The following is a 16376-nucleotide window of genomic DNA, read 5'->3' as shown; positions in this document are numbered from 1 at the left end:
GCCCAAATGCTAAATCACTTACTGTTCATCGATCATTTCTAAAGTCCAACTTGTTTGTTAACATTTTGTCTTTAGTTGTCCGATTGAATACTTTCTTCTTCATCCCAAGCTTTGACGAGTTGTACTTTTAGATCATTCAAACAACTCATCTGTTGCCTTTTTGTTCTTAAGTTCCGATTTCATCTCTTTGTTCCTAATAATCGACCGATGATTCTTGTTTGTGAGATTCGATTTCAAATGATTTGTATATGATGAAATCGATTTGCTTCAGGTCGTAGAGTAGAAATCGATATTTGGATCTTGATTATGATGAATTGAATCAAGAACACATGAGTATGTCGATGATTGATTTTGGATTTTGAATGTTATCGACGGGTTATACTTGAATGTCGATTGATTTTGTCATCTAATTTGAAAGTCAAAGTATCATGAACGAAAGTCAAAATTTAAATGAATCGATGATGTTAAATGGCATGAAACTTGATTTAAGATCGATTGGTTTTTATCGATGAACTGGATTGATTGAATGAAATCGAAGCAGTAAATAGTTGTGGATGATTTCAACGATCGATGGTAAGTGACGAAGGGATGATTGAATTTGATTTTGAATATTTTTGTTCTTGGGTCGATGAAAAAGCGAATGATTTGGGATTCTTGATATCTTCGATTTTGGAATTGGGGCGAATTCTTCGAATGTTTGGAGTCGATTTTTGTCGATGTGGCCCCTGTAATGAAAAGAACGAAAAACTGGAGTCGACAATAGATTTACGAACAGTTAAGTGTTTGAGAAGGAGTGATAAACTGTATGTTTGGGTTGAACTGAAAAACGAACAAAAATGATCCGACTGTGTGATTTGGATTTGATTCGAAGGGTATGGACTGGAAAAGAATTTTGTATGTTGTTGATTTTGGGTTTGGTGAAATGAACGAATGAAGGATGAATATGAAAGAATTTTCGAAGGGTTTCTGGAACGAAGAACTGTAAAAAAAAAAAAAAAAAGGAGATACGAAGGATATTGATTGTTAATTTTTGAAGGGTTGGTGAATAACATTCGAAGAGTATGTTTTGGGTTTAATTGGGAAAATCGAAGGGTTGCTTTGCATTTAACGAAGGGTGCTGATGATTTTATAAGGAAAACATGAAGTTTCAAAAATGGTCCCTGGTGTTTCGTTAGTTTTGCATATGATAAAGTCTTCGTGAATTGGGGTCTTCGAAAGAATTGAGCAAATGACAAAGTTTCGAAAACAGCCCCTGAACCTTCGATTTGTTGACACTTCGAAAATTAACACATGTTTTGAATATTTTGGGGAATCTTCGTATGTTTGGAACACAAAGAGCAGAATTTTCGAAAATGGTCCCTGAAACTTCGAATTTTTGGCAGTTTTCACCTAAATTTGAAAAAGGACTATATTTTGCTGAAAATTGAAGAATCTTCATTTCTGGTCCCTGCAGTTTGTGCAAATTGACGCTTTCTACCCAGATTTGAAAAAGGGGGAGAGTTATGCATATTTGGCTGTTTTGGACGCAACGGGTCCCTGCAAGTTTCAGAAAGTGACAATTTCTACCTGGATTTTGAAAAATCTTGCAACTTTCACCCAAAAAGTCAAAATTTTTCATAAATTGAAAATTTTTTGTGGCTTTTTCGTGATTATTTTTCCGTGCAAGATTTTTGGTGATTCATTTTTGGTACACATCAAGGGGGAGTATTGTGAAGATTATTCCTCAGGCGCTTCTCATCCTTAGTGGGTTTTATAATCATTTTTTGATTATAAAAAGGGGGAGAATGATGGGTATTCGAAGCTTCTCGGGTTTGTCGAATATTCATTTGCGGATTTGAAGACCGGTGTTACTTCGAGGGGGAGTTTGGTCTTGATCGCGCTAGCTCGTTGGAGATCAAAGCCAGACATCCAATCCTAACTTTGAGGGGGAGAATGTTAGGGTGCAAAGTCATACTTGGATGTAATGTTTTAGGCTTTCCTCTTTGTATGTGTAAATGGGTTGAGTTTTTCCTATAAATAGGAAGTGAGTGACTCCCATTATGTAAGGAATCATTTGGAGAGTTAGACTAGAGATAGAATTTGTATACAAACCCATTTGTATAATCTTTCTAGATCTAATAAGAGCTTACAAAGATTTATTTACTCCTTGTGTTCTTGAATTTGTATGATGAATCACTAGATCTTTCTAATTCCGCACATGCCATCATAATCAACACCACTACAGAAACGTTTCAACACTTTGTCCAAGTAGGTACTTTGACTAATTCCTATTAGTCTTTTACTCATATGTCTCAATATCCTTATCCCTAGAATGTAAGCAGCTTCCCCAAGGTTCTTCATAGCGAAGCACTTCCCAAGCCAGGACTTAACTTCCTGTAAGGTTGGAATGTCGTTTCCTATGAGTAATATGTCATCCACATACAATACCAGAAAGCTAACTATACTCCCACTATCCTTTACATACACACATAAATCATCCTTGCTTCTCGAAAAGCCAAACTCTTTGACTTTCTCATCAAAACAAAGATTCCATCTGCGAGATGCTTGCTTTAATCCATAAATGGATTTCTCAAGATTACACACTCTATTAGGGTACTTTGCATCTACAAAACCCTCTGACTGACTCATGTAAACATCCACAGCCAACTTCCCATTAAGGAAAACGGTTTTGACATCCATATGCTATATTTCATAATCATGAAACACAACCGTGGCTAGCGTAACCCTTATAAATTTGATCTTTGCTACTGGTGAGAAGGTCTCGTCATAATCAACTCCAGTAGTTTGAGTAAAGCCCTTCGCAACCAATCATGCCTTATATGTGTGTACTTTCCCATCCATGTCGGTCTTCTTCTTGAAGATCCACTTGCACCTGAATGTCTGACGAACTGGTACATTTTCAACAAAGTTCCAAGCTTGATTGTCATACATGGACTAAATCTTGTTATTCATTGCCTCTTTCCAATTGGTGGACTCTTGGCCCGCCATGGCTTCCTTGTAGTTAGGTTAATCCAAATTTATCAATGTAGTATCACTGATAAACATATCACCTTCAGTTGTTATATGAAAACCATATAACACAGTTGGAACACTAACTCTACTGGAACGTCTTAGAGGTACAGACTCGTCAACTGGTTCAACATGAGTCTCATCCTCAAGTTGATTGCTAGTGTTAGAGGTTCCTTCATCGCTTAACTCTTGAAGCTCTTCAACGTCAATTTTCCTCCCACTATCCTCTTGGCATATGAGTTTTATTTCGTGAAAGACACCCCTTTGCGCTATGAAGACCATGTTCTCACTAGGTCTATAGAACAAATATCCATAGGATTTTTGTGGGTAGCTGATGAAAATACAACGCTCACTGCGAGGTTCGAGCTTGTCGTGAGTCTCTCGTCTTACGAAAGCCTCACAACCCCAAACCTTGATATGTGCTAACGAGGGAACCTTCCCTGTCTATATTTCGTGAGGTGTTTTGGCAACCTTCTTAGTTGGGACTAGATTAAGGATATGGGCAGCAGTCTCTAAGGCATACCCCCCAAATGAGATAGGTAACGAAGCTCGAATCATCGTGGAACGAACCATGTCCAACAAGGTTCGATTGCGCCTCTTAGCCACACCATTAAGCTGTGGTGTCCCAGGTGGCATCAATTGTGAAACAATTCCACATTCTTTAAGATAGTCGTGGAGCTCGATACTAAGATACTCACTACCTTGATCGGATCGGAGCATCTTTATTTTCCTACCCAATTGATTCTCCACTTCTTGCTTAAACTCTTTGAACTTTTCAAAGGTTTCTGACTTGTGCTTGATTAAGTAGACATATCCATATCTATTATAATCGTCAATAAAGGTTACATAGAAGCGATTAGTATCCCTTGTAGCAGATCTGAAGGGTCCACACACATCGGTATGTATGAGATCCAACAAACCCTCACCTCTTTCATAAGTACTAGTGAAAGGTGACTTGGTCATCTTTCAAAGCAAACAAGATTTACACGTGTCATCTGACTTCAAGTCAAATGACTCCAACACACCATCCTTTTGGAGTTGGGCTATGTGCTTCTTTTTGACTTGTCTAAGACGACAATGCCATAAGCATGCCTTGTCCAAACCATTAGACGAATCAATATGCAATACACTATTTCCTAAGTTGTCTACAACAATCATAGTTTCATATACACCATTACAAGGCAACGCTTCAAAATAAAATTTACCATTAAAAAAAGCATTAATAGAACTAATTTCATTGTTCAATGAAAATTAAAACCTTGTTTATACAAACCATCAAAAGAAATAATGTTTCTCGCCATATCTGGCAAGTAGCAACAATTGTTCAAATCTAACCCTAACCCATTATTAAGAAATAAAGAATAAACTCCAATCTTGGTGACATGCGATGCGTTCCTATTCCCTATGATCATGTTCATCTTCCCATGCTCCACATCTCTACTTCTTCTTAGACCCTACAAATTAGAACAAATGTGAAAACCACATCCGGTATCAACGACCCATGAACTAGCATGTGATGAGTTATTAGATTGAATAGTGTAAATACTTGCGAAGGTGGGCTTTATCTTCCCATCCTTAATGTCCTGCAAGTATTTGGGGCAACTTCATTTCTAGTGCCCTTTTCTATAACAATAGAAGCACTCTGCTTCCTTTGGATTGGATGAGGGAGCAATAGGACCACCTTTGGACCCACTGGAAGAGGATCCATCATGAGAATTTCCCTTTTGGTTCTTTGAGGAAGCTGTCATCTTTTTTCCCTTCCCTTGTCCAATTGCCAGGACTGGGGCAGCAGCAGTAGGAGTGGGTACAACAGACTTGCCTTTCAAACTACTTTCAACAGTTCTTAGAAGGCCTTGAAGCTTGCTCATAGTGACTTCCTCCTTGTTCATATGATGAGTGATTCTGAACTGATTATAACAAGGAGGCAAGGAGTGTAGGACAATGTCAACAACCAACTCTTCGTCGAAATTGACATTCAACTTTAGCAAGCGGTCCACATACCTTTTTATCTTCTACAAGTGGGTCGTGATGGACTCTCCATCCTTCATTTTTGTTTTTATCATGGAGGCAATGATTTCATACCTTTCTTGTCGATCACTCTGATGGTACCTTTCCATCAGGTCTTGGTGCATCTCTAAAGGCCAGAAGTCCTCATAGGATTTCTGAAGCTCAAAAGTCATTGTGGCTAGCATGATGCACGACACCCTTGTCACGTCCTTTTCATGAGCACTATACTTATCCAGTTGCTCAGGAGTAGCAGTTTCTTCATCAATCTACTTTAGCTCTTTGTCAAGGACATATTCCTTTTCCTCGTAGCGAATGGCCATGCGAATGTTTCGAATCTAGTCATTGAAATTCGACCCATCGAAAACGAACCTACCACATAAGTTCATGAGGGAGAAAGAGTCAAAATCATTTGAGTTTGAAGTAGACATCTGAAAAAAAAAACAAGTTTCATTAGATAGAAACTCCTTAATATAACACCTAAATGACATATTAAGGCTAGGACCCAACATAATATTTCATAATTCGGAAGAGGGATGCCGTAATCCAATTGCAAAAATATTTGAAGGTAGGTAAATCACGATTTACCAATTTCACCACCCAAAACTAAAATTTTAAAGAATTAAGTTTTATGAATTCCTACTTCTTTGAGATTCATTGAACTTTTCAATGGCATGTTTAAATCTCGATTATGACCTTCAAGTTTGTGACTAGGATACCGAGGATCACAAACAAGGTGTGAATAACCTTGCAAATTTTCTTGGCCCTCTTGAGTCATTTACCACCTAATCAATGTGTCGGTTAACCACACACACTCAATTGATCTATGACAATTCTTGAGCTTCCCTATGCCACCCTTGCTAGTCCAAATTAGTGTGTCATTTAACCACATACGCTCTACTAACGACTTGGCAAGGTGCAAAGTGCAATTTCATGGAATTGCATCATTTTCACATTTTCCCTAAAGTAACTAAGATTGATAATTTAGAAAAACATTTAGTTACTTTTATAATTATGATTATACTTTTTAATGAGAATTAATGTCCTATCATACCCGTTTGGCTAACGACCCTCCACCAATCAAGGAAGCGGTGGGTGAGAGGGGACACCTATTCAACCGCCATTTTATAGGCAATTTCCTTATCCCCCCCCCCCCCCAATTTATAGATCGACTTCGTGAATGAGGCCTACTAACGGTAAGACTGATTGTCTTATACATGTATATAAGTATTAATCTTTTAATATTATAATAGTATAAAGATTGAATTTTAGACTTTTAAAATTCTAGGGTTTAGAATTTAATGTTTCATAATTAAGACTTTTCAAATTCCAAAACTTAAGGGCATATTTTGAAACTCTTCAAATTCTTTTAGATCAAAATTTTAAACTAATAAAATAATCATATAATTTTATCTTTTACTAATTTGACCTAATTCAACTCATATAGCAAGACAATTCAAATCAAATAATACAAATAATCAACTTATCATATAATCAAACAATTATCTTCAAATTTGACAATTGTCTTTTAGTTGGATAAGGATGATCACTACCATATCAGAAAAACCGAATTTTATGATACAAAACAGTTTGTGGTAATGTTCCTAATCTAATTCTGGCCAAGAAACTCGAAAAACTGCAAACAAATGATCCAACTCGTCGAGCCAGGCAATGGACTCGTCGAGTTGGCTCAACTCGTCGAGTTCCTTCATAGGACTCGACGAGTCCAGCAGTCAGTGGCTAAAAATGAAAATTTTCCAGCTTTGAAAGTAACACAATTGCATCAATATAACAGAAAACACCCTAATCTCTGATACCACTGATGGGTTTTAAGCACTATAACATCCCTATGTTGCACATACAACCCTCATGCTTTGGATCTAATTTTTCTCAAGTTATACATGCAATTTCATTTTATCCAAAGCATGCACCCTAGCTAGCATGAAATAGGAGATATACAACATAAAAACTAGTTAGATGAATACCTCTTACTTGTAGTTTGTAGAAGTTGGTCTTCCAAGAGCTTAGTACCTCAAGTGTGATACCTCTAATGTGTTACAAACACCGAAAACAAACAGAGGCTTGTGAGAGAGAGAGGTTAGGAAGCACAAATCGGCTAGGGTTCCACCTTGGAAGAGATTGGCCGATTTTAGGGGGTTAGGGGTTACATTTATAATGTGGAATTCCTAGGGTTTCTTACATGTAAACTCTAATTCACCATGACTCTTCACATTTCATAGGCCTTTTGGACTAAATCTTCATGGACTGTCATATAGGTTTAGTCCATCCCTAATCAACATGGATCATTAGTGCAAACTATAAGTATTACTGATTTACCTAATCAGGATCCGTAAATTTAATCAGTCTCTTTTGATCACTAAATTAATTCCAAATTAATTCTTGATCAATACCAATTAAATAATATGATTTCTCAATTAATATATTATTCATATAATATATTAATAAATCACAAATAACCTTTTTCTCAAATGTCCATCCTATCAAATTGCTCCGGTGAAGGCAACCCAAAAGGACCATGCTATTATCGGGTCAAGTACATACCAATTATAGTTATGGGCTTAGACACCTAATCCAACAGATAGCCCAATCGCAAATCAATCCTGAAAAACCAATATTCCATTGAATTTGATCAAACAAGTCATCGATCCTTGGAAGTGGATGACGGTTCCTCACTGTTAACTTGTTCAGCTCTCGATAATCAATACACGTCCTATGTGAACTGTCCTTTTTCATAAACAGAATCAATGCTCCCCATGGTGAACTGCTTGGACTAATATATCCATTGTCTAACATCTCTTGCAACTATGTAGACAACTCTTGTATCTCTGGTGGTGCTAGGCAATATGGTGCCTTAGCTATCAAAACTACACTCAAAACCAAGTCGATCCGAAACACTACATGCCTCTCAGGAGGCACTCCTGACAAGTCCTCATGAAACACATTAGGGAACTCTTGAACGATAGATACACCATCTACAATCTTTTTCTCTCCTTCACGAGTATCTACAACATAGGCTAAGAACCCTAAGCACCCATGCTAAAGATATCTCCTAGCTCTAGCAACTGAAAAGATAGTCGGTTCGTGCTGTGCACCCTCACCGCGTATAACTAGTTCTCCCCCACTTCGGGTACGAACTCTCACCAACTGATGCTCATAATAAATCATCACCCCATTTCGACTAAAGGAATCCATATCCATAATGATCTTTGTCTCTTGTAAGGAAATAGGGACTAGATCAAATGGATACCTTTCATAGAACATCTTAAGAATGCAACCCCGGTGAAGTCTCGAAGCACTAATCATGGGATCATCTGCAATCTCTACATCCAATGGGGAATCCAACGCTCCTGAAGAGTCAACTTCTTGCTAAGCGCAAGAAATACAAATGATCGAGTAGCACACAAATTTAAAAGAACAAGAGCAGATAAACCATTCACTAAAAACAATCATATGAATCATAAGCATAAACAAAAGCAGTAACAAAATGATAAAAATAATACATATTGTTAACCACATTTGGTGCTACTTGGGCCTCCTCGGCCGTAAACTATAATGCTCGACTCCTCACCACAGGATCCTCTGCCTTACCCTGGCGGCCATCAGTGATCCTTAACGTAGCTAGAGCGGGCATCCTCACTTATCTTCCTGATAAGCTAGGACAACCATCCTTCATGTGGTCAGTCTGATTTTAGTGGAAGCATATCAATGCTCAATGAGTACAATCTTTACTAATGTGTCCCATCTATCCACACTTAAAGCAACCAGACCCCCCCCCCCCTTGCATGACAAGCCTCGTCATGTAACCTACCAGATTTTCCAAACCAGATCCGGCCCTGCTAGCCTCTGGATTGAAAATCAAAAGTCTTGGGTCTCTTCATCGGACCCTCCACTGTTTGGACCTAAAGTGGCCTCCACTTCCTCAGAAGCTCTAAATCAATCTACCGCTCATGGTCTCTGTCAATCATATCCTATAGGGTCCTGCAAGCTGAAATGCTAACAAAATCCCTGATGTCATCTCTGAATATATCATGATATCTCATCCTCTTCATCTCCTCGACCGCCATATACTGTGGAACCAACTAAGCCCTTTCCTTGAAGTTGGCGGTAATCTCCACCACAGTCTTCTTCGTCTGCTGAAGGTCTTAAAACTCCCTCATAAGATGATGTACCTCAACTGTAGGTATGAACTCAGTCTTGATTCTTGTAACAAAGTATGGATAGGTCTTAGCCTCAATGGTTGGCTCGCCCAGATCATGGTCAATCTCCTCCCACCAATCACGAGCTATCCCTCTTAGAAGATCAGCAAAAGACATCGTCTTCAACCCCTTCGGACAGGAGCTGGTCCGAAAAGCACTCTCCATATCAGCGATCCATCGTCGAATAGAAATAGTGTCTTTTGTTCCCGAAGAACTTGGGAGCTCCACAAGCACGAACATCCTTGTAGGAAACAATGTGTGTTCCTCGCTGGCTAGCTGTCAACTCCATGTGAAAGGCCGTGAAGCGCTTGTCCAAGAACTCCATAATCCCCTCCTTGATGGCACCGAACATCAAAGGAGTTGAATCCAAGATACCACACTAAATATCAATTGCAATATACTCATGTAGCCTTTCATCGATCGGCTGCGCTAGACCACGAACTGGAAACAAACCCAGATCCTTTGATACCACCATTATGGATAATCACCACCATACTGAAAAACAACAAACAAGATATTCGAACATACCTGAAAATCCCATATACTACAAGCTCCTCCGAATTTACGTTACTTTCCTTAATTTGAGTATAGATCCTGTGATTCCAGTAGTATGGGCCCATACTACCTTCTACGCTTATCCGTAATTTCCTCAAGAGTCGTCTTGAATCTTGTAAGTTACTATCTTACAAACTTTCCTAATGCGAGCTATAACACAAAATAATGTACTACTAAAATACTTCCTTGATCGCTAGGAATTCCCATCCCACACTGCCACCAGTTGCATAAGAAACTTCTACCAATGTCGACCAATTACCTTACAAACATAATCACATGCAACAAACATCAAATAATCTTTCTACTGAAAGATCCTACACTAGAACAGTTAGACTCAAACAAGAGCTGCGCAATAGAGTCAAATCAAGCATTCTAAGAATATTTAATCCTTGTGGCATGAAAACTAACGTACTTTCTTAATAGTAAATTAACATCAATATATATTTCACATAACACAAAGCAAGAAACATTCGAGCAGTGAAACTACTAAGCACTAAGGCATCAAGAAGATCAGGCAATCCTAACAAGCAGTCTCTGAAGATCCTTAGCCATTCTCTATCTTGCATTTCTAGCAATACATATAATAGGCACAAAATGCATTTCTCCTAACAAGAATTCTAATCATGTAATCCTGAGAAGATCCTTAGTCCTATTATAGCATGCACCTCATATCATATCATACTAAAGAATAACATTCATGTATGAGTATTTTGGGAATAGTTACTTGAGCTCGACTGATTGCACACATCACACCTTTTTCCTTGTAAAACCTTTTTTTAGAAAATTTGTTTTCTTTTTAATAGATTTTATTAGTCCTCATTTTAAGTTCAAACACAACATAACACGTGTCCGACTTTCTCAAACCAAGACTCTGATACCAACTTGTAACGTCATGAAAATACTAAGTACAAATTTTATTATTAATTCAACCAAAATCATTCATTAATTACTTCAAAGGATAATCAAGCGTAATGTATTCTCACAACATCAGAGTGAAACATAAAAATATACAACGAAATAAAACTCCAGGGGATGCAGTGCGATCAATTCGGGCCCTTCGCTTTGGAACCAGAAGTAGCTGAGCATTTAGACATAAAACCGTAAGCACAAAGCTTAGTGCATTCCCCAAAATACTACATACTATATATATATATATATAGAGAGAGAGAGAGAGAGAGTCAAGATCAAATAAGAAGGAAATTTTTGGTAGGAAGGTAAGAAATTTTATTATATGCATATTTTTTAGCAAAAAATGAAATGAATCATTAGATGATTTAAAAGTAAGATGACTCACAAGAAAAAAATTCTGAAAAAAACACCTTCATGATTCATTTTTAGGTATATCAAGAAAAAAAATTCACTTTTATGACAATTTTAGTGAATATCAACAAAATCATCATAAAAATGAATCATCAAAATGTTTTTTTGGGTTTTTTTTGGTGAATCATGTTATTATTGATTCATTTATTTTTTTCCCCAAAAAAATAAGTCGAAAAAAAATTTCTTAACTTCCTACCAAAAAAAATTTCTTATATATATATATATATATATATATATATATATATATATATATATATATATATATATATATATATATATATATATAACGAGCCTCGCCTACAAGTATATAAACGAGCCTCACCCACTAATATGGGTCTCACCCAACGGGCCTCACCCAACATACATGTAAGAGTCACAAAGACAATCTAGCATCGTACATAGTATAGTGAGAAGACTCACCACACACTCGATATCGAATACAACTGCTCGTAGAGACGAGAAACTGGTGTTACGCCCCACGTATTGAAACATCCATGGTAAAACCTTAGTCTACCTTCTAAAACTAGCATTCCAACCAAAAGTCAAAAAGCCAACATACAAAGTCAAGTCAAAGTCAACTCAGGTGACCACCACGTTGTGGTCATCTAACTTAGTCGCGATCTTAAACAGCTACCACGTTGTTGTAGACATGCCGCCACACGGTGGTTGAGTCCATACAAAACAATCGTGAGAGTCTCCTTTGATACGTTGTGGCATCCATCCAGCCACACCGTGGCTACTACACATGAACAACTTAATGGATTGAGTACTTTATCCAAAAAGCTCCTTGATCATACTTTCCGGTAAGCTTCTTGGGACCCTAATGGTCCATAAAAATCCAAACTTTATGGACATGCATGAACCATGCATGTCCTCCTTAAAACTAGGTCAAAATTTGGGAAAAGTGATCTAAAACTCATGCATGGCTACCAAAACTATACCAACTCCTAGATCCAAAAGATATAATGACGAAAGGACCAATGTGAGCCACAAAGTTGCAAACTTTATCTCTTTCAACCATCCTAAAATTCAATAAGGACTAGAACATTCCATGAATCTAGATCTATAAGGAAGACATCAACAAGATGAGAACTTAAGAGCTTACAAATGGTCCAGAAGATGCACACAAGGAGTAAAGATGAGTGGCTTGCTTGATCTATGCACAAGAGTTCCTACTTCTTCCTTCCAAGATCACAAAAACACCAAAATAAGTCAAGAACTTGAAAGGGATGCCATGGTTTTGGTTTATGAGTTTGTTGAGCGATAAAGGATGAGAATAGAAGAAATCTCAACAATCACTTCCCTTAAATAGGGCCCAAGGACAAGAAATTAAGGTTTCTTTAAAAAGACGTCGCCACGTCGTGACCAATACATGACCACACCATGGTGACCTTAATGATCAGCGTGTGTCAATTGATTTTGCCATGTCGTGGTGATGTATTCACCATGCTGTGGTCACCCCCAAATCTTAAATTAATAATTAACATTCATACTTGAAAACGGGTGTTACACCCCAACATACATACCCCATCCCACCCCATGTCGCCCACCACCACCATCATTTTCAAGCACCTACATTTTCATCACTTATCTTCAACCTATACATCTACAAATAGAATAAAAAAAACTCTCTAGATCTATGAATGAAAAAGATATCCCAATATCTTATACACACAATTAAAAACAAGAAATAAACACATACACATATACAAAAAAGTTAGATACCCAATAAATTTAATCATCCAACTCCTCCCGATAAAACTGTATGGAATGTTAGTATGTGAAGTTTAAAAGTGTATAGGGTTTAGCCTAAGGCCCATTATATATTGTTATTTATATTCTTTTATTTTTTATTTTCAATCATGCAAGCTATCATATTTACACTCAGTAGTTACTGAATTTATTGCGCAGGGCACTAAGAAGTCGAACAACATAACTAAGTTCTAATGGGTGAGCCAAATGACATAGACCAGTTTCATCCAGTATCGTTGTCACCATCAATTTACAATCTTCCTGTTCAAGATCTACTTGATGGTAAGTACAATCTTTATATCAAAACTCTCATGTATGTTTGGTGATTCAAGCACACAATTTGAACTTCACAACCCTGAAAACTTCTCTTTACTAGTTAGCAAGTTGACACTGCATTAACATCCCTTTGAAATACTTTAGATAACAAAAGAAGGGACTTCATCAATATTTGTGTTCCTCTAAGTAAAGCATCGATGAAAGGAGATTGGAAAACTGCAAAATCCATCCTCAATTGTCAGGAACATCTAGTACGTTATAGTATCACAGAAAATTGTGAAACAGCAGTTCACATTGCAGCGGCAGCTCAAAGGAACACAAAAAGCATCAACTTCGTGCAACATCTTGTTGGAAAGATGGAAAAGGCAGACTTGCAACTTCAAAATAGACAAGGTAACACTGCCCTTTGCTTAGCAGCAGCAGCTGGAAATGTTGAAATTGCTAAAATTATGGTGAAAAGTAACGAGGACCTGCCCACAATCGCTAATGGCGAAGCAATGAGACCATTGTTTATTGCTGTGTTATTTAGACACCACGAAATGGTAAATTATCTCTATCACCAATCTCAGCGAATGGGTGCTCCTGATTGGACACCTAAAGATAGGAAGTGGGTTTTCTTAAGGTGCATTGAACTTGATCTCTGGGGTAGGTATTTTGTTGGTAGTTGTTGTACATAGATTTCATTATTAAGTCATTATATAATTCTCAATCAATCTTTTTCAGATTTCGCACTAAAAATATTAAAAGACTACCCACTCCTAGCTCAATGTGGGAGTGCACTCGGTGCTTTGGCTCGAAAGCCTTCCGCATTTAATGAATCAAAACAACATTGCATCTGGAGAATCATCAATCCAAGTATACTTCATTCTACATTTTTCGCACTTTAACATTTTGATTTTGTTATAAGTGTCCTTGTGGTTCATCTACTTGACGACTTTTTTTTTCTTTTTGTAGTCATTTGTTTGAAAAGGGAACATGTTGAAACAGATAGTAAAGCCATGCAAATACTAAGAAAGATTTGGACAAGGATCGAGGAAAAACCCAAGGCTGAAATAGATAAAATACTTAGAGGCCCCAAGGTTCTTAAAGATGGAATTCAAACATACCCATCAAGAATACTATTTGTTGCTGCAGAAATGGGCAACACTAAATTTTTGGTCGAGCTCATTTCTAGATACCCTGATCTTATGTGGAAGAAAAATGAGAATAATCAAAGTATTTTCCACGTTGCTGTGTCTCATCGTCATGAGGATATCTATAATCTGTTATATGAGATAGGCTCAATGAAGGCTTTAATAATTTCTCTGGCAGATAAAGATGGCAATAATATGTTGCATTTGGTTGGAAAGAAGGCAGAGAAACGCCGAGATCAAGATGTGTCGGGGGTAGTCTTCCAGATGCAACTTGATTTAATATGGTTCAAGGTACATTAATCTCTTAAACACATGAGCACATTTCTTTAATTAATTATATCTTGATTATCTTCTATATGTTTCCTTCCTTTCTTTTGTCCATGAATTGATTATGTGCATTCCTCGAGCTAGGTGACCAATGATTAGATTATAGTTTGGTTATCGAGTCAAAACAATATTCTGTAAGAATCAACTAAGCACACAAGTAGCTATTTTATGCCACATAGAACATTATGCCTTTCATAATGCTTGTAAGGGAGGATATTAATAATCTCAAATGTTGTGTTGTAGGAAGTAGAGTCTATGATCCCCCCTCTTTACAAGGAGCAGAAGAACACAAGTGGCTTAACACCGTATGAACTATTCACTCTCAACCACACAACTTCAGTTATCGATGGTGAAATATGGATGAAAGGAACCGCTAGTAAATGCACATTGGTTGCTACATTAATAGCCACCATTGTATTTGCAGTCGCTTATACAATACCAGGTGGCTATGACCAAAATGATGGGTTTCCTATGTTCCTTCACAATGGACCCTTCCTACTGTTTGTTGTGTTAGATGCCATTTCTTTTATCTTGTCTTCGATTTCAATCCTTGTGTTCCTATCCATACTTACTTGTCGTTACACTCAAGAGGATTTCAGAAATTCATTACCTGAAAAACTATTGGTAGGTCTCTCAATGCTTTTCCTCTCCATAGTGACCATGATGATTTCTTTTAGTGTCAATTTCTTCGTGTTGTATCGTCACCGTTTTATCACGTTAGCAATCTTTGTTAGCTTAGTTGCCATTATACCTATCGTTTCATATGCTTATCTTCAATACCCTCTTTTGAAGGATGCATTTCGCTCGACTTATGGTTCCAAGTTTCTCTTTAGGCCGAAGGAACAAATGCTTTACTATCATAATCCAAGGTTCTAGCTAGTTGTTGGTTTGTGTTTAGTTCTTAATTTCAAGTTCTGTTTAAAGATATTTTTCATGATCATGTAGTTATTGTTAAAGTATGTATTTATGGTATTTGTTGAGTTGAATATGCTCCAAACCTCAAATGCATGAATGAGATTTTGACGTTTTGCAGTATTTCTAAATATGTCGCCAGAGTTGTTGCAATGTTATTTTGATTAGTATATATTGGGGATATACATTAGATACGCTTTTATTTTCTGTCTCTTCCGGTCTTCCATAGCCATTTCAAGAATTTACGAAATTTTAAATATAATGCACTTCGTGTTTTTCCGGATTATGGTTGTCCACTTTATCTCCCGGTGTTATTTCGATTGTTTTTGCGTTCATCTCAAAACGTTATTAAGATAAAAAAAAACACAGCAACTGATTAGATTTTATTGAATCCTAAAAGGTTTTTTTCTTGACCCTTTTTTCATCCTTGGTCGTTTTTTAGACTCTTTAAAGAGTAATTTTTTTTTTCTTTAGCCGATTATCTTAAGCGTCTAACCCACATATAATATTCAATTTAAATCTTTGAACGTTTTTTTTTTTGAACCCGCAAATCTAACTTACTCCTAAGTTAACAATACCAATTTTACCTATGTCCACAATGAGACTTGAACCCTCAACCTCAAAGAGGGAGGGCACCACCTGATACCGCTGTACATTCGACTTTTCACTGCCACCAATCCAACCCCTTTATCAACATCGATCAACCAATCGTGTATACATCGATCAACTACCAAGGACTTATTCGATTGTTCAAATTCTTTTACAATCATCTGGAATGCAGATTCCATTTTTAGGACTTATTTGTTGTTAAATTGTTGAATAAAATCAACCAATCGTGTATACATCGATCAACTACCAAGGACTTATTCGA

The 16376-nt window shown here is 37.1% G+C and overlaps 1 protein-coding gene across 1 annotated transcript in view; it reads left to right on the top strand.

Moving 5' to 3' along the window:
• LOC111886046 (uncharacterized) overlaps positions 1 to 15611 on the top strand; it is a 48412-nt gene extending 32801 nt beyond the window's left edge. Inside the window, exons 2-6 of the mRNA XM_023882287.2 lie at positions 13017 to 13139; positions 13278 to 13778; positions 13857 to 13988; positions 14088 to 14557; positions 14837 to 15611. Of these exons, the coding sequence (XP_023738055.1) occupies positions 13052 to 13139; positions 13278 to 13778; positions 13857 to 13988; positions 14088 to 14557; positions 14837 to 15469 (1824 nt within the window). The 5' untranslated portion in view covers positions 13017 to 13051 and the 3' untranslated portion in view covers positions 15470 to 15611. The remainder of the gene's footprint in view (positions 1 to 13016; positions 13140 to 13277; positions 13779 to 13856; positions 13989 to 14087; positions 14558 to 14836) is intronic.
• Positions 15612 to 16376: the final 765 nt, after the last annotated feature.

Source organism: Lactuca sativa, chromosome 1, assembly GCF_002870075.4.
Source record: "Lactuca sativa cultivar Salinas chromosome 1, Lsat_Salinas_v11, whole genome shotgun sequence".
NCBI classification, from domain to species: Eukaryota; Viridiplantae; Streptophyta; class Magnoliopsida; order Asterales; family Asteraceae; genus Lactuca; species Lactuca sativa.
Note: the sequence above shows the minus strand (reverse complement) of the source record. Positions and strands in the feature narration are given on the sequence as shown.